At 40.5% G+C, this 26,104-nt stretch overlaps 1 protein-coding gene across 2 annotated transcripts in view; it reads left to right on the forward strand.

Moving 5' to 3' along the window:
* The window catches only part of Tes (testin LIM domain protein), a 40,085-nt gene extending 35,246 nt beyond the window's left edge, over nucleotides 1–4,839 (forward strand). For both annotated transcript variants that reach the window (XM_031381212.1, XM_031381213.1), the window contains exons 6-7: nucleotides 102–260; nucleotides 4,536–4,839. In XM_031381212.1, the coding sequence (XP_031237072.1) occupies nucleotides 102–260; nucleotides 4,536–4,724 (348 nt within the window). In that variant the 3' untranslated portion in view covers nucleotides 4,725–4,839. The remainder of the gene's footprint in view (nucleotides 1–101; nucleotides 261–4,535) is intronic.
* The last annotated feature ends 21,265 nt before the right edge of the window (nucleotides 4,840–26,104 follow it).

The following is a 26,104-nucleotide window of genomic DNA, read 5'->3' on the forward strand; positions in this document are numbered from 1 at the left end:
CCTCTGCTCTTGTAAAGAGGTCATCTAAAGGACCTTGGTTTGTTACTGTGGAGTAAAGAAAAAAAAATGCCTGATGGGTTTTGTTTCTCTCCTCTTGCCAGCTGATATTCAGCAATGAGTATACCCAAGCAGAAAACCAGAATTGGCACCTGAAGCACTTCTGCTGCTTTGACTGCGACCACATCCTGGCAGGAAAAATATACGTGATGGTCGATGACAAGCCTGTGTGCAAGTCCTGCTATGTGAAGAACCATGCTGTGGTAAGGAGCACGGGGACTCACTTACCTCAGCCTGTGCGCTGACTTCTGGGTTTGCTGTGGTAAGGAGCTCGGGGGACTCACTCACTTCAGCCTGTGCGCTGACTTCTGGATCCTGCCTCTTTGCATCAGCTTCAAGTGGGAAGCCAGCTTGGATGAAGAAAGCACGTGCTTCCTTCATAGGCTATTCTAATCTGGGCAGTTCAAAAACCATAAGTGCGCAGACTACCTTAAGATGGCTCATTCCACCTGTGCATTTGCCATACAGATTGTAAAAGAAGCTTGGGAATAATTTCCTAACTTAAAATTCCCTAGTAGGAGTGGATTTATCCTTATGATTACAGATCAGATTCCATTGAAAATGATAATCTGGGAGCCTTACTATTGGCTCAGCAGTTAAGAGAGCTTGGCGCACTTCCAGGGGACCTGGGTTCTGTTCTAAGTACTCACATGGCAGCGCACAATCATCCATACCTCCAGTCTTACGGGATCGTTTTTGTCCTCTTCAGGCACCAGGTACACACATGTTACATGGACATAGATCCAGGAAAAACACACCCATACATATAAATACTAAAATAAATCTTTAAAAAAAATGGTTTCAGTACATGTTACTAATCCACCCAGTAGGACCTTGACTTGCTACCTGGAGATTATTCAGCAACTGTTTCCTCAATGTTTGTGGAACTGATCTAGTACAGCAGAAATTGGCCTGCATATTTAGGTTATTGTGTGGGACATGCAGGTGCTTCATGTGGGAGCGTGTTTTTATGCCATCCATTGTGTTACAGAGAGCTGCTACCTGCTGGCCAGTAGACAGTGATGTAGACACAACGGTGAAAAGATGACCATATATAGTTGGAATAGCAGAAGGACAGGCTCCGACTTTTTCGTAGTTTAAAGTCCCCCTAGGCTATTACATAGGGGAAACTCCTGGGGGAGGGAAAAGAAGTACCTATGTGTAGTTCTAAAAGTGCGATGCTTCGACAAACAAACTAAGCGTAGACACCTGCCGCTCTGCAGTCTTGACTCACCGCCTCACACAGTTTCTTGATTGGGTCATCTCAGTTCCTGTCAACTACGCCGCTTCAGAGTTTCATGTTTGTGACTTTTGTTACTGTCCACACAAAACCTGCCCATGCCTCAACAGTCATCTTGCTTTTAAAAGCCACCTCCCAAAATGCAGTCATGATCCTAAGCCTTTGTTGACTTGCCTGTGACTCGCTGCAGCTATCTGACGCAGATGACACATTTCCCAGGCACGTTACCTTCTGGGTTTAGCTCTTCCCCTGATTTCCCTTTTGCTCACTCTCACCTCGGCCTTCTTTTCTGTAAATACCCATGTAGTGTTCTCCAGACTCGCTTTTCACAAAACCCTTGCTGATTCCCTCTACTCCGTTCTGCTTTCTCTGGCTAGCCTCTCCTTAGTGTGTGTCTGTGCGCTTGCATGTGCATGCGAGCGTGTGTTTGTGGTGTGTGTGTGTGTGTGTGTGTGTGTGTGTGTGTGTGTGTGTGTGTGTGTGTGTGTGTGTGTGTAGCAGCTGCCTTTTCCTCTGTCTTCAGGATCTACACTTGGGGATGTTTGAACAACTGACTTCTTTTTCTCTTACTTCTCATTTATTTGTGGCTCACTTTAGACCTCCTTCCTCTCTGGAACATGATAGTAAATAGTTTTTTGTAGCAATATTGTATAACCCCAACTGTTGGTAACTTTCTCTTTCTTAGCGCTCAGTTTTTGTAGCATGTATGATCTTATTTTTAAGGACAAAATATCAACCGATGAGGGGTAGGATATTTTTTCTCTCCTCCCAACACTGAACAGCATCCCAGACACCCATAAATAGTTCCTTAGTCAGGGTAGAAACAAATGAAACTGCTTTCTTCGGTGTCTGTAACCTCCTCCCCATATTGTGGTGTCAAATCAGTGGGCAGACGTAAATCTGATTTTAAAAGAAACAGTTTTGGAAAAGAGTATCTAATCATTTAAATCATTTAATCAGTAAAGTAAACCATTGGCTTTGCCTTATATTAAAACGAGCTGTGTTTATCTTACCCGGGCGGGAATAATAGGCTGCACATCTTCGGAGATTATTTAACTCACTGTGTTAATCTGTGCCGAGATTTTGATATTTCAAAAAAAGAAGTGAAAGAGAAAACATTTTTAGACCTGAAGAAATCACCTCAATCTAAACAGGGTTTTTCTGAGGTAAAAATTACCCTGAAGGAGGAGTGAAGTGGGAAGACACCTGGCTTGTCTCTGTGTGTTCACCAGAATATCCACTGGCCACCCAGAAGTCACATCCGCAAGGCTTCCATTCCAGGGTTCTCCAGCCAGAGAACCCATGATGACACAGCATTGGCTACCTCACAGCTTGTGTTCAAATAAAAGGAAGCAGGTGATATGGAAGGACATAGCTCTTTGAGCTCCATGAGGATTATGTCACTGGAAAGGCACCACCAGGTACACCATGGTGAAGGGCATAGTCCTCATTCAGGCTCTCCATGCACATATAGCTTTGAGCTTGTTGGGTCAGCAAGGATCTGCTGGTATTACCTGAAGTCATATATAAGATTCTAAGGTGAATGGTGATCAAGTGCATTTGTGAAGCTAAATGTATGACACCAAAAGCCCTAACTTCAGTATGCCATTTGTATATCCATTCGATGCTCTTTGACCTAAAGAATTCCTTAATTTCACATATAATTGAATAGTTTTGTCTTCCTTTGTATACTGAAAATGAAAAAGCTGTCTTATAATAAAACGATCCACAATTAATGTTATGAAAAAAAGAAAGTAAATACAAGGAAATAAAATATTCCCTGTGAAATGGCTCCTCTGTCACACAATTTTAAAGTGTGAAAAGACTAATATGAAGCACAGAAAACCAGAGCATTCTACATGAGCTATTACCCTACAGAAATTCCACACAAAAGCAACTGCTCACGTGGTGCAGCTGTAGATTCAGAGGGAACTTATAGCTCTAACATTGGATATCATCTGCATTCAGGACGCCTTTCTACATTATGCTAAGAAAGTATGTCCGTTTCCCAGCCAAGAGGTAGTCGTTTGACCTGTAGATATAGTCTCTGTCATACGCTATGTAGCTGGAAATTATACAAAAAGTATAAATCAGGTCTGGAGGGCATGTGTAACATGGATCACCTCCTTGCCCAACAATGGCTGTCCTCATTGCCATAACTCCCAGCCAAGAGACGAGTGGTGCTTGTCTCTTAAGGCTGGTCAGTGCCATGTGGTATGCCCTCAGTTCTTGTAAAACAAAGAGTTTAGATGTTTCAGACTTTTATTCAGATCATATATAAACAATGCAAATGACTCTAGTGCTTTGGCGCTTTCCACGAGGTAGTTTTCTGCTGTAACATAAACGATTGTTTCTTGTTCTCTTTGTGTGTGTGTTCAGTTAAGAATATTATGCATATGTTTGCCTCGCTTGTATATTGGAGTATAACACACACAGGATACTGAATATTGGTCTAGGAATATACCTCCTCCGTTAGTATGGTACTCGCCTCGTATGCCCTGGATCTGATCCCCAGCACTACCTGAATCACCTCGTAGCTCAGCACTTGGGAGGTTCAGGGAGAACTATGAGGAACTGAGGTCCAGCCTAATACCTTTTCCAAAGCAAAACAAAACAAAGAGTGCTGCAGGGAAGGAAAGTTCATGGCATAGATCACAGATAAACAATGACGAAACTTATGACAGAGCAGAAGCTAATTAACTGCAAGTTATATCCATGACGTGAACTCATTATTCTTTCTCAAATAGTGTCAGTATTTTTAATCGAATCCTTAATTACTTTGAGCAGGATTTTAGTACAGTGGGCGTTAATAATCACATGCGTCAGTGTCATAGGCAGGACGCATCCATGTCATAGATTGGATGTTACCACTTCAGAGCGTTAATGAGTGAGGGAAAATAACCTTATAGACGTCCTTCTAATTATTTTGGTGAAATTTGCTACAATTTGACTGGAAACAATTGCGGTGCTTTGGGATTTGCCATCATTTCTTCCTATTTACATCACCTCCGGGACATCTAGGGGAAGTCCACCCATTCAGCTACCTGCTATTTCTCACCACACTCAGTGTGTCCCTGCTGGCTACAATGTTTCACAAAGATGTCACAGTCACCTGTATATCTTTTATAGCCTCTTAAAACTTACCATCTACAGACTCCGGTTCAGCTTGCCCTCAGGTGCAGGTGCAGCTGGCTTAGTCGGTCTCTAACCCTCTTCTCCTCGCTTTATTCCTGAGCAGGTGTGTCAAGGATGCCACAATGCCATCGATCCGGAAGTACAGCGAGTGACGTACAATAACTTCAGCTGGCACGCGTCCACAGAGTGTTTCCTGTGCTCCTGCTGCAGCAAGTGTCTTATCGGGCAGAAGTTCATGCCTGTAGAAGGGATGGTTTTCTGTTCTGTGGAGTGTAAGAGGATGATGTCCTAAGAGGAGTATACCAAGCAGATTGGAGCCATAGCTGTCCACAGTGGCCTGCATTTCATGATAAACTGCAGTTTGAAAACAATAAAAGGGGAAAAAAAACCTACATAACAAATCAGAAGATTTTGTCCAATATTTTTCTTTTTAACCTTATGAATTTTGTCTATCTTCATTTTAAATGACTGCTTTAAGCACGTGATTTTTTTTTAAAAAAAGTAAAGAATTGTAGCTTTTATTTCTACACATTAAATTCTTTGAGTTAGAAGCTTGAACTTAATCAACCCTTATACAATCCTTATAACTGCATACCCCTAGTGCCAAATTTATATAAAGTGACACACACACACACACACACACACACACACACACACATACATATATCACTTGAAATTAGTGTCCTGGGAGAGATGACCATTTTAACTTCTATGTTTGTTTCACATGGGAAATGTAAAGGAAACTACCTGTTGCGTGACATAACGCTGTGCATTTAACCTGCCTCGATCGATTTGATGATGGCATTAGCTCAGTGAGTTCCTTCTGGCACACAGCGTGGTCCGTAATGGGTGATCCAACACCTAAGACCTTACATCCCCTGTTGAGGCAGAGGGGCATCTCTCATTGTATCTCTATTTACTTTACCTCCCAGTGTTCTCTCTTTCATCTAGTGACCTCCATCTGTGGCCTTGAATATTTTGTATGTATGTGGTTGGAACAATATGTGCACTTTGCTCTTACAGATTATTATTACTTTTTTTTTTTTTGTCCAGAACATAAAAGTAGGCCATTCATTTAGGTTTTTATCGAAACCCAAAGAATATGTATAGGTTTTGAACCCAGGGAATTATAACATGTGCTAATATCACCTTTCTGCCATGCCTTGACTCAATTTTGCATGATTTACAGTGTTACCAGATGGATTCTCTCTTGTTCTACCTCTTTGCTTGCTGCAGACACAAGGCTGTCTTCTTTGCCTGTGCACTCCCATCCTTGGGTGTTTTTAATGTTTCTCTTTGTATGCTTTCATATATAACTATGCACTATAAATATTAAATGGAATGACTTATATGTTATTCAAAATAAAGTCTCTTTCACTTTATAATTATCTTTCTACGTCGTTTTTTTTTTTTGTGAGCGGAAAAATCCTTCTGCAGTTGAGTATGTTGTACAGCAGGGGGCGCTGTCTCCTAGGGTAAAAATATTCCCGACAAAAGTAAAGGCAGCTGCTGATAGGGCAGACAGATTGGATTTTTCATTTCAGACAAAGAGTGGATTTCAATAAAGATTTAAACTAGGACTTTTTAGTAATTCTTAGATCATGCAGGAGTCTTTTTGTTAAATTTTAAAAGGAGAATTTTAAAAGCGCAAGTGTTGCTTGCGCTTTTAGTTGTTTTGAGAAGAAATTTTCCTTTTTTTTTTTTTTTTTTTTTTTTTTTTTTTTTTTTTTTTTTTTGAGACAGCATCTCACTAGGTAGCCCAGGCTAGCCTACTCAAACACTCAGTTCAGTGTCAGCCTCCCAATGTTAAGATTTCAAGTGTGCCCCATTATGCCTAGCTATAAATAGGATCTTATAAAATTTCTTAGGTATTTTTGGGTCTAGATTCTAGATTATTAGCAGACTTTGTATGTGTCTTTTTTTTCTTCAGTCTGAAACTGGGCTGGTTGTTTTGTTTTGAGATAGGGTTACATGTATCTTAGGATGGCCTCAAAAATCACTACATAGACAAAGATGACCTTGAACTTCTGATCATCTTTGCCTCTTTCTCCAAGTGCTGGGATTACACCAGTGTACCCTGGACCTGTTTTATGCTGTTTCTTGGTCAAACTCAGTGTTTTGTGCATGCTGGGCACACATCCTGCACGCGCACACACCCAATCTGAACTTTTGTGTCTTAGTAATTTTAGTTTTTCTGACTCACAATGAGGGTGTTTGGTTTGGTATTTTGGTGGTTTGGTTGGTTTTGCTTCGTTTTGTTTTCAGTTGAGTACTGCTGCTCTGTGCATTAGCACACACGCACGTGCACGCACACACATACACACCGACAGACACACCCACTCACAGAGCAGGTACAAAAGCACTCAACAAGTACACTGTATCCACTATGCATGCTGGCCCCTCTGAGGGTGACAAGTACCGACCGTTTGGAGTTTGAACACAGAACACTGTTGAAAGTTGTCATCCAATTCAGGATACAATGTCTTGGTGAAATACACACCAATACTTTACTCTTATCTTTGCCTTGGTTTGCCTTAAATAGTAGCAGATGGTTTCCAGTCCCATTTTGACTATAAAGTTTAATGCTTTTCGCCCCAGACATTGACAAAGTGAGACTAAAGCGGAATGGACTCTTCCCATGTCCGCCTGGCTCTCCCTACGTCTCTGGCTAAGACAGAATGAGGCTGGCACTGAGTATCATTTACCAAGAGAATAATTACATGTATCTATCACGGAACAGGTGAAATATGGGTGTCGTGTAGGTGCACCAGGCCTAGCTCTCCCCTCAGTGGTCACTTTACCCTTGCAGTATAAGATCATGGCCTCCTTGGCTAAGATACCTACACATGTTTGTTGTTAGTTGATGTCCTTGTTTGCCTCTGTTGCTATGATAAACACCGTTACCTTAGACCATTTCTGGAGCATTTGTGTTATGAGTTAGAATCCCTCATTGATGGAAACTCAGGCAGGAACCTAGGGTCAGGACTGAAACAGACTTGGGAGGAGTGTTTCTAGCAGCTTGTCCTTTTGGCCTGCTCAGTTAGCTTTCTTCACACAGCTCAGACACATTTGCCTAGGAATGACATTGCCCACAGTGGGCTGGGAGCCCCTACATCAATGAGCCTCACCCACAAGTCAGAAAAGGCCTCACCCACAAGTCAGAAAAATGCTAATGATAAAATGCCTCAGAAGTGGCCATAGGCCAATTGGATGGAAGTCATCCTCCAGGTAAAGTTCCTTCTTCCTAAGTGACTATAAGAAAAAGGCTTTCAAACGGCTTTATCCTAGAAAAGAGTTGATGCTGATTCTATGCGATTGTTTTTCCTCGACTACGCAGGATATAATTCGGTTCCTGTTGCATAGCAATTTCCTCTCAGTGGAAACATTCCCTTAAGGAAGGAGAGAAAGACCCTTATGAGATGAAAGAAGGAAACAAATTTCACAAGTCTGAGGAAACTGAAATAAGATTTACCAGGACCTCTTTTCAAGAGTCTAGAACATTGGTTCTCAACCTCTATGTAGGTCACGACCCTTTCACTGGGATCTCCTACGACTACCTGAAAACCAATATTTACATTACAACTTATAGCAGTAACAAAATTGTAGTTATGAAGTAGCAATGAAAATAATGTTATGGTTGGGGCTTTACCACACCATGAGGAGCTGTGCTAACGGGTCCCAGCGTTAGGAAGGTTGAGCACCACTCCTCTAGAAGCAGGAAGCAAATGCTAGGGGAGGCAACTGACCAGTGAAGCAGCAGAGAGATTCCCCCCCTCCCCCCCCCGACTGGAGCAATAGAACCATGACTAAGAGGTCTATTGCTACAAAACGCAACACTAAGCCATTGAAGTTGAAAAAAAATGGAAGTTTTAAATAAGGATTTGTGTGTTTCTTTTTCCAAATGTGAACAAGGTAGAACTTTTAATTTTTTTAATTCTAATTACCTGGTATTGATAGATGAATAATATTCTTTTTCTCATTAGAACCTCATTCTAGGTTAGTTCTCAGAAGCAGATCTTAGAGTTTTTTTTTAATGTCTGGTACAGCATGATTTTGCCAACCACATCATTGCAGTTAACAGTAGCAAAATGCTCACTAGGAGAGAGCATAGTGCAGAGAACCATTGCTAGTACTTAGGGCAAGACCATCTTGGATATTAACAGACATGATTGTGACCTCTGCTTTTCCTGTCCCCCAAACAGCAGTGGGGACTTAAGAGCAGAGGTTTCAGGGAGGAAAGAGAAGGGGGAAACTTCTTGGGGTCCAGGAAATTCAAAGGAAGATGTGGAGTCAGCATCAGCTTCTGCATACTATTCGTGAGAGATGCTTAATACCCTCCCGGGACACTCATTGATCATGAACTCCCTCGTGGAGGCTGCTCGCACACTGTTCATCTCTAAATAGAAACAATCTTACAACCTTGGATACAAATAGGATTTTGAGAAGTTGATGTTTTGCTTTGTTCTTTTTATTCAGTTCCACTTATGGAATCCCAGTTGCTCAAGCGACTTGTTGGCCTTCGCATTTGGGGTGTATTTTTATCATTTGTTTGTTTGTTTTTCACTTTTTATTGTTTGTGAATTTTACAACATAGACCCCAGTCCCACTCATCTCTTCATCCCTTCATATCATCTGTCCTGGGGCGGGGGGGTCTCCTCCATCCTTGCAACCTCCCCCCAAAAGAAAACAAAAATAAAGATAAAATATTAAAGAATGTAAAGCCCCAAAATAAAAACAAAACAAGCAAACGAAACAAAAACATATAAAAATAAAACCCAAAGCATCTCACAGTGGAAGCTGCAGTGTGTCACAATGTGTCACACAGATATCCTTTTGCCCAAGCATCTTTACTTCCAAATGTTCATTGCAATGTGTCTGGTTCCAGGCCTCTGGCTTCTGCTACACTATCAATACTGGATCCCCACTGGGACTCAGCCCAGATATCCTGTTTTGGCCTGTGTCATAGAAACTCTACAGCTTTGGATCTGCAGGATTGGCCGCTTCACATACTCCAACATTTCACAGGTGAAGTAGATGTTGGGGGTAGGCCTACTCAGAGTCCTGGATCTGAGCCTGGGTTGTAGTTGCTGAACCCATCAGCTCTCCTGTACCGGAGCCACCAGGCTAGGTCTACTGTGCTGCCCGGGTGAGGTGTAGGGCTTTCTGTTTATTTTTAAACCAAGTATTACAGACTGTCTCTTTTTCATAAGCCCTGGCTGTACCACAGGAACTGGTCTTTAAGCACAGATTTCCAAATTGACTCAAGTGTTTCAGATGAATTTCACCAAAGGCAAGAGATTCAGGGTTGAGTCATTCTTAAGCAATTTGTAACACGTAGTGTTTAAGCTCTTCCAACTTCACTATGGTAACCAAAGAGACACCACCACCCAAGAACAATTTGAAGTCCTTGTCTCAAAATGACCTGGCATATATGAACTTGTCTTCTGAGTATGTCTGTAACTCCTTAGAAAACTTAAGACTGTCCTGGCTGCATAAAAAAAAAAAAAAAAAAAAAAAAAAAAAAAAAAAAAAAATCACATGGTCGACATTTCTTACCTGCTACTCTCTGCCTTTCCTGACCCCTGGGACTTCGCTGAGTGCTTACATGTATGGAATGGTCTGCTTCCTTGTGTTATATAGGTAGAAGTTTTACCATACAGCCTGACAGGCGTTGTGGTTTGATTAACAGGGTGTTTTGTTCTTTTTTTTTTTCATATATTTACTGGTGCTTAACTCGTGCTAATTATTCTGTCCTTTCATGGGAAGCATGTCATCGTAGCTTCTATTTAATCTGATAATATATTTTGAAACAATCAAAACAAAATGCCATTAACCTTTATGGTTGTTTTGAATGGCATTTTAAATGACATTTATAAAGGCTGTTATTGATCTTTCTTCAGTGCTGCATTTCCACAGGATACCTTGCCCTTCACCTAATAACTAAAGCACCTTCTATCCAGTCACCATTGCTAGTCAACCACCATTGCATGGAGACATCTTGGAATCAATTCTCCATAAATAACGTCTGACTGGGGACTAGAATGCCATGGTGGAGCTCAAAAGAAATCTGGGTTTAGAAGTCAAAACAGACACATGAGGAAATCCCATGGAATCTCCTCTCCAGTTATAGCTGACTAGGAAGGCAGGCAGGGGTATTGGATTTTAGGAAGACAGAAAAATCGGCACAAGTATTGTATGAAAATCCATGTGTTTATTGAGGTCATCACAGAACAACAACAACAAAGGAAGAAAGCATGAGCCAGGGGCTGATATTATCAAAGAATGTGGAGAAAATTTCTGACGTTTAACAGAAAATGGGAATTTATATGTACACAAAGATCCCACATCCCTGGATTAGGTGGGGGTTTAATCACACAATCCAGCAGACATTCTAACTTGGAGTGTACTTTTGTTTTCCTCTTTCATGTACTTATCAAATGCTTAAGTAGCTTTGTCTCATTACTTTGCCCTCTCACTGGGAGCATGCCATTGGAGCTGCTATTTAACACAATAATGAATTTTTAAACATTCAAAACAAAATGGAATCAAGTGATTGGAAAAGAAATAGGTGGTAAAGTCTGAGGTGCTGTATCATGCTTAAAAAATTGTGACTCTCAAAAATCAAAAGGACTTAGTACAAATGAGAGAGACTGCATGAGGAAGGTACCTACCTACCTCTCAGGCACTTCAGTCAACCTGCCTACAGGGAGGTGTGTGTAGGATAGACAGAATGGGGTGAGACAACAGAGGCTTTCTAGGAGTTCGATTCAGCCATGAAATGAAGAGGCTTTGGTTATAAGGGAGTCTCCAGTTCATAGCATTAATTACAGAATATAAAGAGGCAGGAGTTCAGGAATAGAGTGGGTTAGATGAGGAGACTAACAAAGCCGAATGGGTGTCTGGTTTGCAAATGGCCCTGACAAGTCTGGATGCCTGAGATAAAAGGGGCTGGCAGGCATGCAGAAGTTCAGCCCCAGGAGTTTCCTAGAAAAAGGTGAGCAATCAGGAATGCCTGAACAATAATTGAAAACAACTGAGTCTCCATAGATGTAAACGGGACTGCCAGCCAGGCAGAGTCGTGTCCCATGAGTTTGCGTCATTCTGTCCACTCTGCTGTCTTCTCTGCTCAGCCTCCATCCTAGGCCTTGTCACTTCCTTGGCACCCCTCCCTAACTGACACCAGCGTAAGTGATAAGAAAGGAGGAAAATGAATGTCTTACTCTCTAGACTGGAGGAAAAATTGCTTCCAGAATTCCCCAGCAGACTTACCTATCCTTCTATTTCACTGGTTACAAATAAGTCATGTGTTTATCCCATCAAAGGTAAAAATAAATAGAGTGTCTATGACTAACTTAGCCTCTCATAATTTATACCCAGAGGGCTAGGTCTGTAGTCAACCAACACAGAAATAGTTGTCTGAACCAGGGAGAGGTGAAAAGGCTGTTTCATTTACAGTCCACTGAGATGGCTGCAGCAGCTGTTTAGCTTGATTCTCCATCCCGATATGCACTCTTCTCATGTGTGTTTCTGAAGTTTGGGGTTAATGTTAGCTTGTGGGGTGATACAACATCATCTGTGAACACAACTCTTAGGCAGGAATTCACTTAAATGGACAGGAAATAAATGACTTTAGAATAAAGGATAATGGGATATCTTCAAGATGGCTGGTTACCAAGCTTGGCTTGCCCTTCCCACCATCTCATTCCTCCTCCTCTTCCTCCTTCTCCTTTCCCTTTTACTTCCTCTTCTCCTTCCTCTTTTTCTCTTCTTCTTCTTCTTCTTCTTCTTCTTCTTCTTCTTCTTCTTCTTCTTCTTCTTCTTCTTCTTCTTCTTCTTCTTTTCTTCTTCTTCTTCTTCTTCTTCTTCTTCTTCTTCTTCTTTTTCTTCTTCTTCTTCTTCTTCTTCTTTCTTCTTCTCATCCTCCTCCTTCTCCTCCTCCTTCTTCTTCTCCTTCTCCTTCTCCTCCTCCTCCTCCTCCTTTTTCTCCTCCTCCTTTTTCTCCTCCTACTCTTTCTTTTTCCTTTCTTCCTTCCTTTCTTTCTTTCTTTCTTTCTTTCTTTCTTTCTTTCTTTCTTTCTTTCTTCCTTTCATTTCTAAGCCACAGCTTCTAAGCCATAGGCCATTGCTATTTTGCCATAGCACAAAACCCATAGAACAGTACTAGCTAATCCCATGTGCTCTTACCATGCAGACTATCTTACTATCTGAAACACTTGTTTGCCTAGTCTGTACCTACTATCTCTAGCACCATATCCATAACTTCATTCAGAACTAGCAGCCATCTTGAGGTTCCCTGTAACTTTGTCTCTGGGCTTCCTGTCTACACTCTTGCTCTTGATATAAGTCAATGGTTCTCTAATTGCAGCATGCTGCAGAGTCACCTGGGGGACTTCTGAAATAACTGGAACCTGTTTCTCATAATCTCTAGTTCAGTAAATCTTGGGTATGGCCTAATGATTCACATTCTCACAAGTTTCTGGGAGAAGCTCGTGCCACTGATCCACAGTTTAGGAGCTCTTGTTCTGATCTACTTACTCTTTACTCCTTTGCCACCGTCCAGGATGGAAACAGCATTTCTAGGCCACTACTTAGAGCACCACGTACTAAACCAGTGTCCTCCTACCCTTTCTTTAGGAGCACATTGTCTACATTTTGAAATGCTGACATCCTTATATCTCCATTGTTGCTGGGAAATATTTAAAAAGTTAACCAGCCAACTCTCATGGCCAGACCATGTTCCCGGGCTCCTGCCACGCTGGGCCACAGGGATCCTGCCAGGGGGATTATCTCTCCAATGTCCCCCACTCCCAGTTCCTCTGGCTTCCACGAAATGCCCCATGCACCCCACAGTCAGCCAACACCTACCCAGTAAAATCAAGACTTTTAAAACTTAATTATCCAATAAGATTTATGTTTCAATATAATCACAATTTACAAAATGCCAATACAATAATTTCAGAGCCAATTGATAATGATAAAGCTTTATCCCTATTATTCTAATCTTTTGATAACATCACATTGGCCTCCATTCTACTTCCTCTCTCTCTGTTCCACTCCCCTGAAACACTCTCTGTCCCTGCAACTCTTAGCTCTGCCTCCCTTTTCTCTGTCCAATCACATGCCTCCCACTGCCATCATGTAAATGGACAGGGAAAATCCTGTGATACTCCATTACTTTTTTTTTTTAACTTGGCACTTTTGGAAAGCTCCTCCATGACACTACTTCACCCACTTAGTTTACGGAATGCTCTTATGTGCTCACAAAGATCTTGATCTACACTAAGAGTTGTTTTTTGTTTTGCTTTATTTTGTTTTGATTTTTGTTTTAATATCACGGACCTGCTTGAGCAAAGAGATGTGAATCAGGTATTCAAACAAACAATCAATTCTAATACTCAACAGACATAAAGATATAGTGACCGATATGGAGGTTTATCAATACTTAGCATGTGAGGGCATTCATAATCAGAAACTTTCATCATGTCTTACAGGTTTAAGTCAAATTTAAAAAATGAACTACTTCCGTTTAATTGCAAGTGATAAGGTATAAGGGTGAGACTTTCAAAGTATTCATTCTAAGAAAGTTAGTGAGTCCTGCCCACTCTGCCTGGCAAATGTATACAGCATGGTTTTACATACACACACACACACACACACACACACACACACACACACACACACACACACACCCCTCTCTTTTAGTTCTACATTCTGCTACTGAGTTTGAAGTGGGGACAGAGAAGAGGGAAGTTGGCAGACAGAGCAGCACTGCTGCAGAATCTGGGATGTCATTCTGATCATGGCTTCCATGCTGTGTTCTGTGTTCACCAATGGGCCCTGCACCCAGCATTTGCCATCATCACAAAATACCCTTTCCCATGTGGGGTACTATCTTCATTTCTTGTTATTATGATATTTTCATATGCATGCATTATTTGTACTTTGCTCATTTTTGTCCCATGCCACCATCTCCCTTCTGTCTTCTCTCACTGGTCCCCTCCCCCTCCCATCTGCCTCCTCATCTTATATACATATGTCTACATGTACATGGTACTAAATGTAAATTCCCCATATGCTAGAAAACATGGGCTATTTTGTCATTCTTTCCCCACTATCTTTTTTTTTTTTCAGTTTTTCAAGACAGGGTTTCTCTGTGTTGTCCTGGCTGTCCAGGTACTCACTCTATAGAACAGGCTGGCCTCGAACTCAGAAATCCACCTGCCTCTGCCTCCCAAGCGCTGGGATTAAAGGTGTGCTCTACCACTGCCCGGCCCCCATTATCTTCTTTTGTCCTCTTCTTCCTCCTTTAGGGCCTTTCCTTCTCGGTCTTACCTTTCTCTTCCCCATACCTCTCTCCCCACACATACACGAGATTTTTTTTTTGTACAGCTCTACAAGCCTTGTTAGATTTTGACAAAGGATGAGTTAATGGTATTAGAATGACCTATGTGTATACACATGTGTATGTTTGCTCATGTGTGTGTTTTACATGGGTATAGGTAGATGCACATGACTATACTTGTTTATATGCGTCTGCATATGTATGCACATATGCACGTGTACGCTCAGGCATGTGTAACTGTATGCATGTATATACACATATGTATATGTGCTTGTGCACATATATTTGGGTATGTGCTAGTGTGTGCAAGTGTGTGTAGATTTATGTTGGCACAGGTATGTGTGTATGTGTGTGTGTGTGTGTGTGTGTGTGTATGAGAGAAAGGGAGGAGAGAGATTTGTAACATTTTTTTTCCAGTGAAAGCAAATTTAGACTGACACTTTTTCTAAACTAAGTTCACGTTAAGTCTTTCTTTGCTTTCTAAATCTGCCTTAATGTTCATTTGAGCAGAATCTCTAGTGCAGTGGCTCTAAGTCTACCTAATGATGTGAGCCTCTTTAATATAGCTCTTCATATTGTGGTGATCCCGACCATAAAATTATTTCATTGCTACTTCATAACTGTAATTTTGCTACTGTTATGAATCGTAATGAAAATATATGATATGCAAGATATCTGATATGTGACCTCTGTGACAATGTCCTGAGAACCTCCACAAGGGCTTGCGACCTACAGGAACAAATGCTCTGGACTCCTTCAGCTAATCACTTAATCCTCACAGCAAGGCTTTGAGGTAAGTAATGTTGTCATATAAAAAGTAACTGAAGATAGAGGCCATTTGACCATCATTTGGCCGCAGCCATGCCTGTAGATGAAAGAGCTAGAATTGGGACTGTGGCAACCAGGCTTCAAAGTCTGAACCCTGCTCACAACCCCACACTGGCTTGCTGAGCATCCATGGTTTCCTTCTTCCCTTTCATGGCCACCATGGACAATCATCATGTCTGCACCACATAAAAGGAGTGGCCTTTGCTTATTTGCCCTCTCAATGATTTCATCTTGCAAGAACCTCATCCTTCACAGGGAAGGGCACTCCTTAAGGAATTGTTCCATGGGGATTCCTACCTGACAGGGAGGCAGCAACACCAGCACCACTTGCTACAGACAGAAATCTTTTTGTTCCTAACAAAACTCCTCCAGTTATGAGCTGAAAGCAAAATCCTCTCAGCCTAGGTGCCAAGGGAAACAAAATTGCATTATGAAGTGTTTCTAACAAATGTTTTAGAGATTGTAAAGGGGCAGCTTTCTAAATATGCAAAGAATCCCCAAGCAGCCCGTCTAGACAACAAGCTAGCCCTGCAGCCACAAGCACTACTTCTGGTTTTCCAGTTTTCTTCTGAAAGTCAGCAATGCCCATTTATCAGTTGCACAATGATACCAACTTTTTTTTTCTGGTACTGAATTACCCAAATGGTTTTATAGGTCTTTGATTTTGAAATATAAGCGATTTTATTGTAATTTTGGCATGCTGTAGCAGAATTTCAAAGTGGAATCAAAGGTTTATCTTTATAAAGTTTATAATCATTCCACAAAGCTCAAGATGTTTGGCAGTGCTTGGAGACTTAAAAACAGTAATAAAAGATTACCATGAGGAATTCAAAGCTGCCTTGTATGGTAATGCTGATTCAAGCCATCACACACTTCAGCATCCCAAATCCAACTGTGATTGGAGTGTTGGATCTGTACTATGGTTCTGCAGTGAATTTAACTGGGGCTTGACACTTCACAATGGGGAAAGAGGTTCAGAATGGTAACAATGCCTCAAATTTTACAGGAAGAGAGAGGGAGAAAATGAAAGAAGGGAAATAGGGAAGAAAGAGACAGAGAAATAGACAAACAGACAGACAGGCCAACTGACCACACACACACACACACACACACACACACTGCTACACCCTGTCTTGCAACTGTAAACTGTGCTTCTTCCCCTCCCACAACCTGGAATGAACAGTGTGTTCCTGCCAGGTTCAAACACACTCCAAACCTGTGATCTTTCAGACCTTGGTATCTCAAGCTCTTGAGTTGTTGGCAGTCAGTAAAAGGGGTTTCCTTACGAATCACAGTTGGCAAGGAGATTGAATTTTATACCCTAGTCCTGTCTCATAATCTATATGGGATGCATTTCCCTTAAAGAAAAAATCTAAAGTTTAGCTCAACAGTTGATCTCAAAGAATAAAGGGCAAATATAAAAAAAAAAATCTGTGGTGTGGAAAAGTTTACTTCTCAAATATCATCTGGAGACAGGGGCGGGAACTGAGCTGCATATACTAAAGCCCTGAGGCTTCTGATTAGGAAATAGCCTAGTTTTGACCTCTTTAGATGACCTAGCTTTCCAACAGAAGTAATAGAAATAGTTCAGTGGTGAGTTGAAGGGGAAAGACGTGCCGTGAGAACACATAGGTATCATAGACAAAGCTTTTGGCTAGTTCTCTTGAAGAAATATACAGGTCAAAAGAAATACAGCTTTAACTGTAAGAAAGCAAAGACTCTTCCACGATAAGGGCTGTTTATCGAAGTCATAGACAGATGTGATAATGTCACTCACTACCATGTTCTGTACAGGATCACCCTAAGCTGAGAATATGGGTTTGCTCAGTGGAGGCACGCACTTGCATAGCAAAGTGATTTATATCTAGCTGCCATGCTTGAAGTTTTACTTCAGAGGAAATAGACAGTTTGTGTCTCTCAGATGTTGTTATCTTCCCTTTTGGATTTCACGAAAGACTAACATATCTGAAAAATGTAAAAATAAACAATGAAGCCATTTTGAGTGAAGAAGAAAACAAAATTTGTGACTAAAATTTAAATTTTCTCTAAAATTTTGAAGTTAAAAATTGCTCTAAATGGTAAGTGTAACAAAGTCATATATTTTCCCAAATTATAGAGAATTACTAATGTTTTAGAAATATAGAATATCCACATACCACAAATATTTCTCTCATGGCTAAACAATACTATGAACATGCACTCTGAATTTGTCAATCTTAAATTTTTGAGATGGAAATAGGCATGATGCCTAGTGGTTTGGGTTATTAGTCAAAGGAAAAAAGTCAGGCCCTTTTCATCTCCTCATTTGTACAAAACATTTCAAAAAATACCCAAGTGGTATAGGACAAGAGACATATAAAGCAATTTGTTTTCATACAATTATAATGTTAATTCTATTGAAAAGTTCCTTTACAGTCAATAATGTGACATTATCACCAGATAGATCTAACTGGTGTAAATGACCAATCAGACAGCCCTCTAATGGCAGGTAGCAAAATCAGGTCTGGGCTTGTCCATTTCCTCAACGGTCAGTGCTCATTGAAATCCAAGGACTATGATATTATTTATAAGGTGTATACTAAGGACGTGAGCCCCTGATCCGTGCTATGTGGAGAAGGAAGCAGGTATGCATCATCACCATCATGCTCACCGTCTGAATGCTTATATTCTCCCCAGCTCTTACGCTGAAATTGCCTCCCCCAGTGGAGTGAGAAGTGGAATTTGGAGCATAAGTAGGTTATGGGGGTGAAGCCTTCATCATTCTTATAAAAGAGACCTAAGAGGTCACCTGTCACTGAGAGGGGGAGTTGGTTGTCTATAAAGAAGCAAGCCCCATCAGACCCACAGTTTTCTCGCATCTTGATTTGGGATTTTCAATTACAGAACTGTGAGAACTAAATTTTCACATTTTACAAGCCCACCAGTCTATGACATTTTGTTATAGTAGTCTCAATAGATTAAAACAACACCTGAATCCTCAGAAGAGAAAAAAAGAGAGAAAAGAAGAGAAAAGGACATCGGGAGGAAAAGGCGATTGGAACTGGACTGCTAAACAAGAATCTGAGTAGCCAGAAGGAAAAAGGCAGCAGAGCGAACATGCCTGCACCCAGTCATACCAACAGAACCATGTGTGCTCAGTAAGAAGACATGAATGTGCATGTGACCAGGGTGCATCAATGTGACTGAGAGAGCAGAGGGAGTAGTGAGGGCTGAGAAGCAGTCTGAGCTGGTAAAAAGGAAAAGACACGAGCACCTCTGGAAGACAGCCTCAGTTGGGCAGCTGCAAGGTTGTGTTTTCCAAAGGGTACTTTATTTCTGTATTTCCCAATAGATAGTATACAAGATAGAGTGATAATGATAGATCTCTATGTCTGTTTGACCAAAGGAAATTATCCTACACAGGTTATCATAAGCCAGTGCTTCTCAACCTTCCTAATGCTGTGACCCTTTAACACAGTTCCTCATGCTGTGTGGACCCCAAACCATAAAATTATTTTTGTTGCTACTTCATATCTGTAAATTTTGCCACTGTTATGAACCACAATGTAAATACCTTTGTTTTCTGGGGTCTTTGGTGACCCCTGTGAAAGGATCATTTGACACTAAAGGAGTAGTGATCTACAGGTTGAGAACAGTTGTCGTAAGTATTAGTGTTGCTTGTGTGGTACTGTAAACTGCTGAGTGGAACTGAAGGTCATAGTCACTAAAGGTTAATAAGAGTGTTAGGAGCCAGACAGTAGTGGCACATGCCTTTAATCCCAGCACTTAGGATGCAGAGGCAGGTGGATTTCTGAGTTTGAGGCCAGCCTGGTCTACAGAATGAGTTCCAGGACAGCCAGGACTATACAGAGAAACCCTGTCACAAAAAAACATAAATAAATAAACAAACAAACAAACAAAAGAAGAGTTTTAGAAAAACTTGAGTTTCAGAAATTCAGGTTTGGCAAGGCTGAAAGGAGAGTTGGAAGACTAGGCTGAGACATGCAAGTCTAGGAAAGCCAGCATAAATGGCACAGAAAATCTGAATTTGAAACAGTTTCTGAATCCACAGCACTAAAGGATTAATTAGTGGAGAGTAAAGAGCTGAATGGGGATTAAATAACAAAGTAGCAAAGTCATAGAAATAGCACTACTGGTTCGAGACAAACTCTTCCCCATTTGGTGGACTGACAAGCCCATAACACCACTATGCAACATAAAGTATGGTGCATAAGGCTAGTAGTCACCTGGAAACTTTCTGAAAATAATTCAGCGGGTTATGCTCTTTAAAATATCAATGTCATGAAGGCCCACGAATGTCCAAGAAGTAGTGGAAACAAACTAGGAAAACAGTAGTGATTCTTCATGGCATCCTATACCTGCATCCCACATCTGCATCCCACACCTGCATCCTATACCTGCAACATAAGTGCTAGAGTAGATATTGAAGATGATTGGAGTATTGTCTTTACTTTTATATTATTACCATTTTACTGTACTAATTTTAGAGGATGTTTCTATCCTTGGAAAGTAGCAACAAAATAGATAACCAAAGAATAAAGCACAAAGCCTGTAAATCCTCTCAAACAGAATAGAAATATGTACTATATAAGGTAAACATGGTATGTTAAAAAATGAATTACTAATATTTATTTAATACTAGGTTTGTGGCCAGCCTTTTGATACCAGCACTGGGGAGGCAAAAATGCATGGATTAAACACATTGGTGATTTACTCCAAGTCACCAGTTGGAGTTAATCACATTAAGGAAATCAATCAAAAATCAATGACAGTCACATTAAGGAAAGAAAGAAAAGAACTTTCCCTTGGAATCACCTAACCAAGAGAAAGTCTAGATTTGGATTCTCTTCTTTGTGTTACCTGTGTCTTATGTTTTCCTTCTGTCTGTTATAAGTCTGAATCTGTGGCTACCTGGAGAATGCTCTCTTGTGAATCTTTCTGCTTGACTATGTGTCTGTCTCTGTGACTGTCTCTATATGTCTGTGTGTATCTGTCTCTATCAATGGTTCTCTATTGAATGGTATGGAAACATCACATGGTAAAGGAATGGTACCCTTTCAGAAATGTTTAATAGAATTTCACTTGAGGTTAAGCCACTGGTTTCAACTGACCCAGAAAATGAGCAGCATTACAAATACTATTATTTATCAATTAGTATCTACATGCTGTGATCAACATTTACAGTAGATATTCATTTTAGAAGATTGCTTTTGAACTCTGTATCTGCTGCCTTTAACAAATGATACACATGTATTTTTTTGGGAGGGGGTAGGGTCATGGAAGATCATGTAATTTAAGATCATATTTATATATTAGCTTAGGTTTTAAAAATTGATTACATGAGAAATGCAAAGCAAATGAGGCTGGTTGCTACACTGTTCTCTTAAAGTTAGATTCAACAAGGAAGCTGAATGTACTGGAGTCTTAAGTTACTTCAGGGGGGTATTATTAACTCTGGCTGTGAGATCCAGCAAAGGTTCTAGTCTCTTAGAATGTGAGCTATTTCATAATATTGTATTACCATGCAGAAGTACTCAGATCTCTATGTTCTGGGCCAGCCTGGTCTACATAGAGAGTTCCATGTCAGCTAGGGATACATATGAGAATCTGGCTCAAAATAAAAACGTGACAATTTTTGGTGAAAGTTGTATGAAAATTTTAATTGTCTAATTGTTTAATATTTTTTTTACATATTTGAAATTTTATTTAAAAAGAATCTTTAAAATATCAGAATAACACTACTGTCACATTGTAGGTACATGTCATTTTCAAGATATTTACTTATTTACTACTTTTATGAATATATGTATTTGTGCCTTTATGAGATGTGTACTATATACATGTAAGTGTGTCTGTGTGGCAGAAAGCATCAGATCTCCTAGACTGAGAGTTACCTGTAGTTATGAGGCACCTGATATGGGTTCTGGGAACCTGCCCTTTACAAGACAGTAAGTGCCCTGAACTGGAGTGCCATCTCTCCAGCCCTAAGATTTATCTTAAAAATCAAAGTCAACAAATACAAAATGTGATCCTTCTGCCACTTCCAGATGCAGTGCTCATTCTGAATCAAATTCCACAGACTTCGGGCACAAATATGAGGGAGAAAAATTAGCTGCGTCTGGGATGTGTTTCTTCAGAGTGTCATGTCATATAGAGGCGGGGCTTGCTGGGAAAGTGTGTGAAAGTTTCTGAAAGAGGAGCACTGGAGTCTGAAATTTTTTTCAGACATCTTTACGTTGATAATGTCTACTTGCTAATGGTTCTAATCAGTGGACATTTCTACATTCAAACTACAGCAAAGTTCTGGCCTTAGCTGAGGCTGCATCAAATGTATGGTTTTACTATAGTTTTTTTTGTTTGTTTGTTTGTTTGTTTTTTAAATGAGCGAGCCTCTCCTGAAAAGGAACCTGACACAATGGCACATATTTGCTTATACAAAATATTCAGATAGAGTAAGTGACTTGTCCTCGGTGCAGTGGTTAGTAGGGTTCAGTCACTACAACCTGCTGTTTCAGACATGAATGGGAATGAAGGGGAGGTGGTCTGTGGCCTCAAACACCAATTGAAAATGACAACATGTTAAGCTAGGATGTAAAATTGCTTGAGAAAAATCACCCTTGTCTTTTCAACTTTCCTAAACTTCATGTTCGGCACAAATTTGTATTCCAGGAGCTAGTTTGGATGCAAGTTTGACTAAGATAAACAACACTACAGTGAAAACACTTGATTTAATGTAGACTGCCCTTTTGCCTAAAACTAATTTCATTAGAAAAAGGGAGAACGCTAATACCAAAATAGATTACACTAGCTAGGCTAAGCAAAGGTCAGGGTTTCCAAACCTCTGGGTATATAAATGAACAGTCTCAAAGTGTTTTGTTGAAATAAATATTATCTCAATCCTGTGTTCATAGGCAGTTTCCCTTTTTTTTTCCCAAAGGCCAAATGGTGGATATTTTTGCATGACTCATTTGTTGCAAAATGCCAGAGATACCGTGCCACCAGTTAGTGATTCACACTAACATGTAAACATCTCATGCACAACTTATTTCCACTTCTTGGAGCGATTGTTGGAATTAAGCAGACTAATTCTTCTGCTGTCCTTATTGAATTTAGATGCTGATCAAATTACATCAAGATGAGTATCTGGTCGTGCTGCCTGTGTTTGATTACAACTGCCTCTTTTGAAATGCTTGTGGATGTGGGCCTATTCCTTTTTGTGTCTTGCTTGTCCATTTTTAAAATGGAGCAGTGAAAGCATCTTGAGATTGGTCACATGCTTGGGCTTGTGCGTTATGAAAAACAAAACTAAGCCTATCTACCAGGCAAACATGACCATGGGTATGGGGCCACTCCAGGGCCTGGAGAATAATCAGATGCCACTTATATCTGAAGGGTCAGGCTTGGAACTTCTCAACCACAGCCTTGACAGTGTGTTTCTTGGAGGGGAGCGATCTACCAGCACTGTTCACAAAGAGACATTCTAGAACAGATGCCCTCTGGGCCCCTGCTGTGACCGACCACTGTCAGTTTGTAGGTCAAACTGCAGCATCTGGAAGTGAGTATGGAACACTGATTGCCTTCTACTTAAACATTATTATGGTCTGGCCCAGAAGAAAGAAGTCTTCCTTTCTCATTTCCTGGTATGCTTCTAGACCATTGGAGTTTACAGGCCAGCCGTCAAAAGTTTCAATAACTTATGAACCACAGGTCTTCCTCTGAAAAGCCCTCACCCTGGTTCCTCAAAAGTATAATCTGAAGTCAAGAATGTCCATGTTATCTATGGATATGGCATTCCATTAAAATTCATGCACACCACAACCAAGACCACATTCAACCCATAAAGCAAAAAAAAATGTGAGTCTATAGAACATGTTTAAAATGATCACTGGGTACATGCTTTGCTAAAAGCTTTGAGGAAGTGTCGTCTCCCATCTTAGCCTCTTCTCAACAGTTTTAACAGGACAGAATTCACCTAAGAAGCAGCTGATATCAGAAAACCAGGTAATTTAAGACCATCCCAGCATGATCTTGTAAGACCACCCTCTTAGATGGCTGATGTGATCTCTCTGCACCAAATAAAATATGTATACCTAGCTTTTTGTGTCCAGTTAGACTTTTACATCTGATAATTAGAGATAAAGGCATGTTCAGGAAGGTTAGATTGCAGAGACAAAGCCAACAATAGAGTGGTGGCTCATAGTGCTTAGAGGAAGGAGCTATAGGGAGTCAACAATCACTTTAGTGGACTGCAGGAAATTTCTGAAAACATTTCTTGATCCTCAAAAAGAACTATGTCAGAGTTCTCAGAGGTTCAATAAAATTGAAGCTCAGAGCTAAGGATGTATCTCAGTGGTAGAGAAATGAGAGACAGGGTGTGGGGACAGAGAGAGATCAGATGTTAATTTGACATATGTCTGTGATCCTCCATACCTACCATCCTTGTTCTAGTTGTTTGAAACTCAATAAGCATTCTGATTATCTAGAATTACTTCAGTGTACCAGAATTGTGTTTTTGGTTTTTCTAATATATATATACATATATTACACATGTGTTTATATGTATATATACATATTATACACACACATATATATATATATGTTGTTGGATTTCCAGTTTTAAACTTTTTTATACAATACTGTTCTGATTAAAACTTTGCTTCCTTGGCTTCCTGATGCCATTCTATTATTGTGTGTCATAGTATTTTAAAATAGTATTTTAAAATAATAGCATCTTAAACACTGTCACGAATTTATCTTCTTCAAGACTGAGCTCTTCATTCCACATTTTGTTTGCATGGTTCTCAATATACAGCTCTTTTCAGTGGTGGGTCTTTTGCACATTTAACTCTTGCAAGCTTCTTTGGGTCTGCATGTGTTGGCATGAAGCCTTAGCAAAACCTTCCGAGAGTGTCTTATCAGTCCACATCTCTCCCTGGGAAATGTTGGTGAATGTTGTCACTTGTGGAACTGCTACGGAGACTATGCATATGTCTTAAGGGTGCCCAACGAAATCAGTTGACTCATTCGGTGCATATTTTACAGCTCTGTGTATGCCAGACTAAAAATGGAACTCATGTGTATCAGCCCCTGGCAAGACAAGACTGCAATGAATGAAGAGCAGAGCATATGTAAGACCCATGATGTGAGCGTTCAGAATGAAAGGCCAAGGCGACCATTGAAGACCACATGAGAAGTGAAAGGCAGTAAGGTCACAGGTGAGGAAGCCAGGACACAGGTGCTGAGGCAGGTGTTTAAGGCCTTGCTTGAGCTCTTTGGAGGATCATGAGAAACCCTCTATGGCTGTGTTGCAAATAGAGGAGCAACCTCTGGTTTTTAGAGGATAATTCTAGATTTATTCTCTCTTTCATTATCACTTTTCAACTTGATGGACAGAGGTAGTTTTCTCCTCTTGTTCTGTGGCTGTCACTGGGCTGCTTCTTCCCTTTTCATTTTAGTTAGGTGTTAGGAGAAATTGAAGCTATTCACACAGGTTACTGCCCTTTCTTTCTCTGCCATAAGGCAGACCGTGATTGTTATTTACACTGGGCTCCCATTTCGGTGGCTCTCCACAAGGGCCTCGCTCACACTCACCTTCCTATCTTTGCCCCAGTGATCCATGTCCTGTGGTTCTACAGCACTGCTTAGGGACATCATAGCCCAGGTGCAGTTCACCAGAACCTTGGCTTCCAGAGTCCTGGCAGTGTGAACCTGCCCTGTAGAGTCTCACAATTTTCTTTATCTGATAATATGATTCACAGTCCTATTGCTCTTTGTTTAGCTCTAAACTTTCACAGAGTTTGAAGCATACATAAGAAATTGTTGTCGATTTGTTTTAAAGATTTACAGTAAGAAGATCAGGCTGGTGAGATCGTGCAGTAGGCAAAAGTGCTTGCCACCAATTCAGATGCCTTGAGTCTGACAGTATTGTTTCCTGTTCCACAGGATCCACGGGATGGAAGGAAAGCACCAAGTCTGGCCATTTGGCTTCTTACCTCCACATATGCACAAACATGCACCCATGTGCACATACATAAAACATATGAGAAGTCATAATAAAATCATTATATATCATATCCTAATTTTATTACACATGAGAAAAATGTTACTACATTTACAAAACAATGTTGCCCTGATACCAAGGGAAGGAGTTTAAGCTTGTAAAACAAGTGGTGTATTATCTTAGCTACTGAGCATAGACACAAAGTTTCTTGAATGCCTGGAGAATAAGAAGATAATTGTATATAAAAATTTACTAGGAGACTTCAAATGTATTTGTTTCTGTGAAAAAAAATCTGAAACTTGGCCCAGTAGTACAAGCCTATAAGGATAATGGGTATGAGAGAAGACAGGATCCTTGGAGATCACTAGTCAGCTCACTGAATGGATAACCCAGTAGAACCCGAGAGACCCTGCCTAAAACAGTAAAGTGTAGAGTAATAGAAAGATACATCAACCATTGGCCTCTACTCCCATGAACATCTGCATGGACATGCATACACACA

The sequence above is a fragment of the Mastomys coucha genome, unplaced genomic scaffold (assembly GCF_008632895.1).
Source record: "Mastomys coucha isolate ucsf_1 unplaced genomic scaffold, UCSF_Mcou_1 pScaffold20, whole genome shotgun sequence".
NCBI classification, from domain to species: domain Eukaryota; kingdom Metazoa; phylum Chordata; class Mammalia; order Rodentia; family Muridae; genus Mastomys; species Mastomys coucha.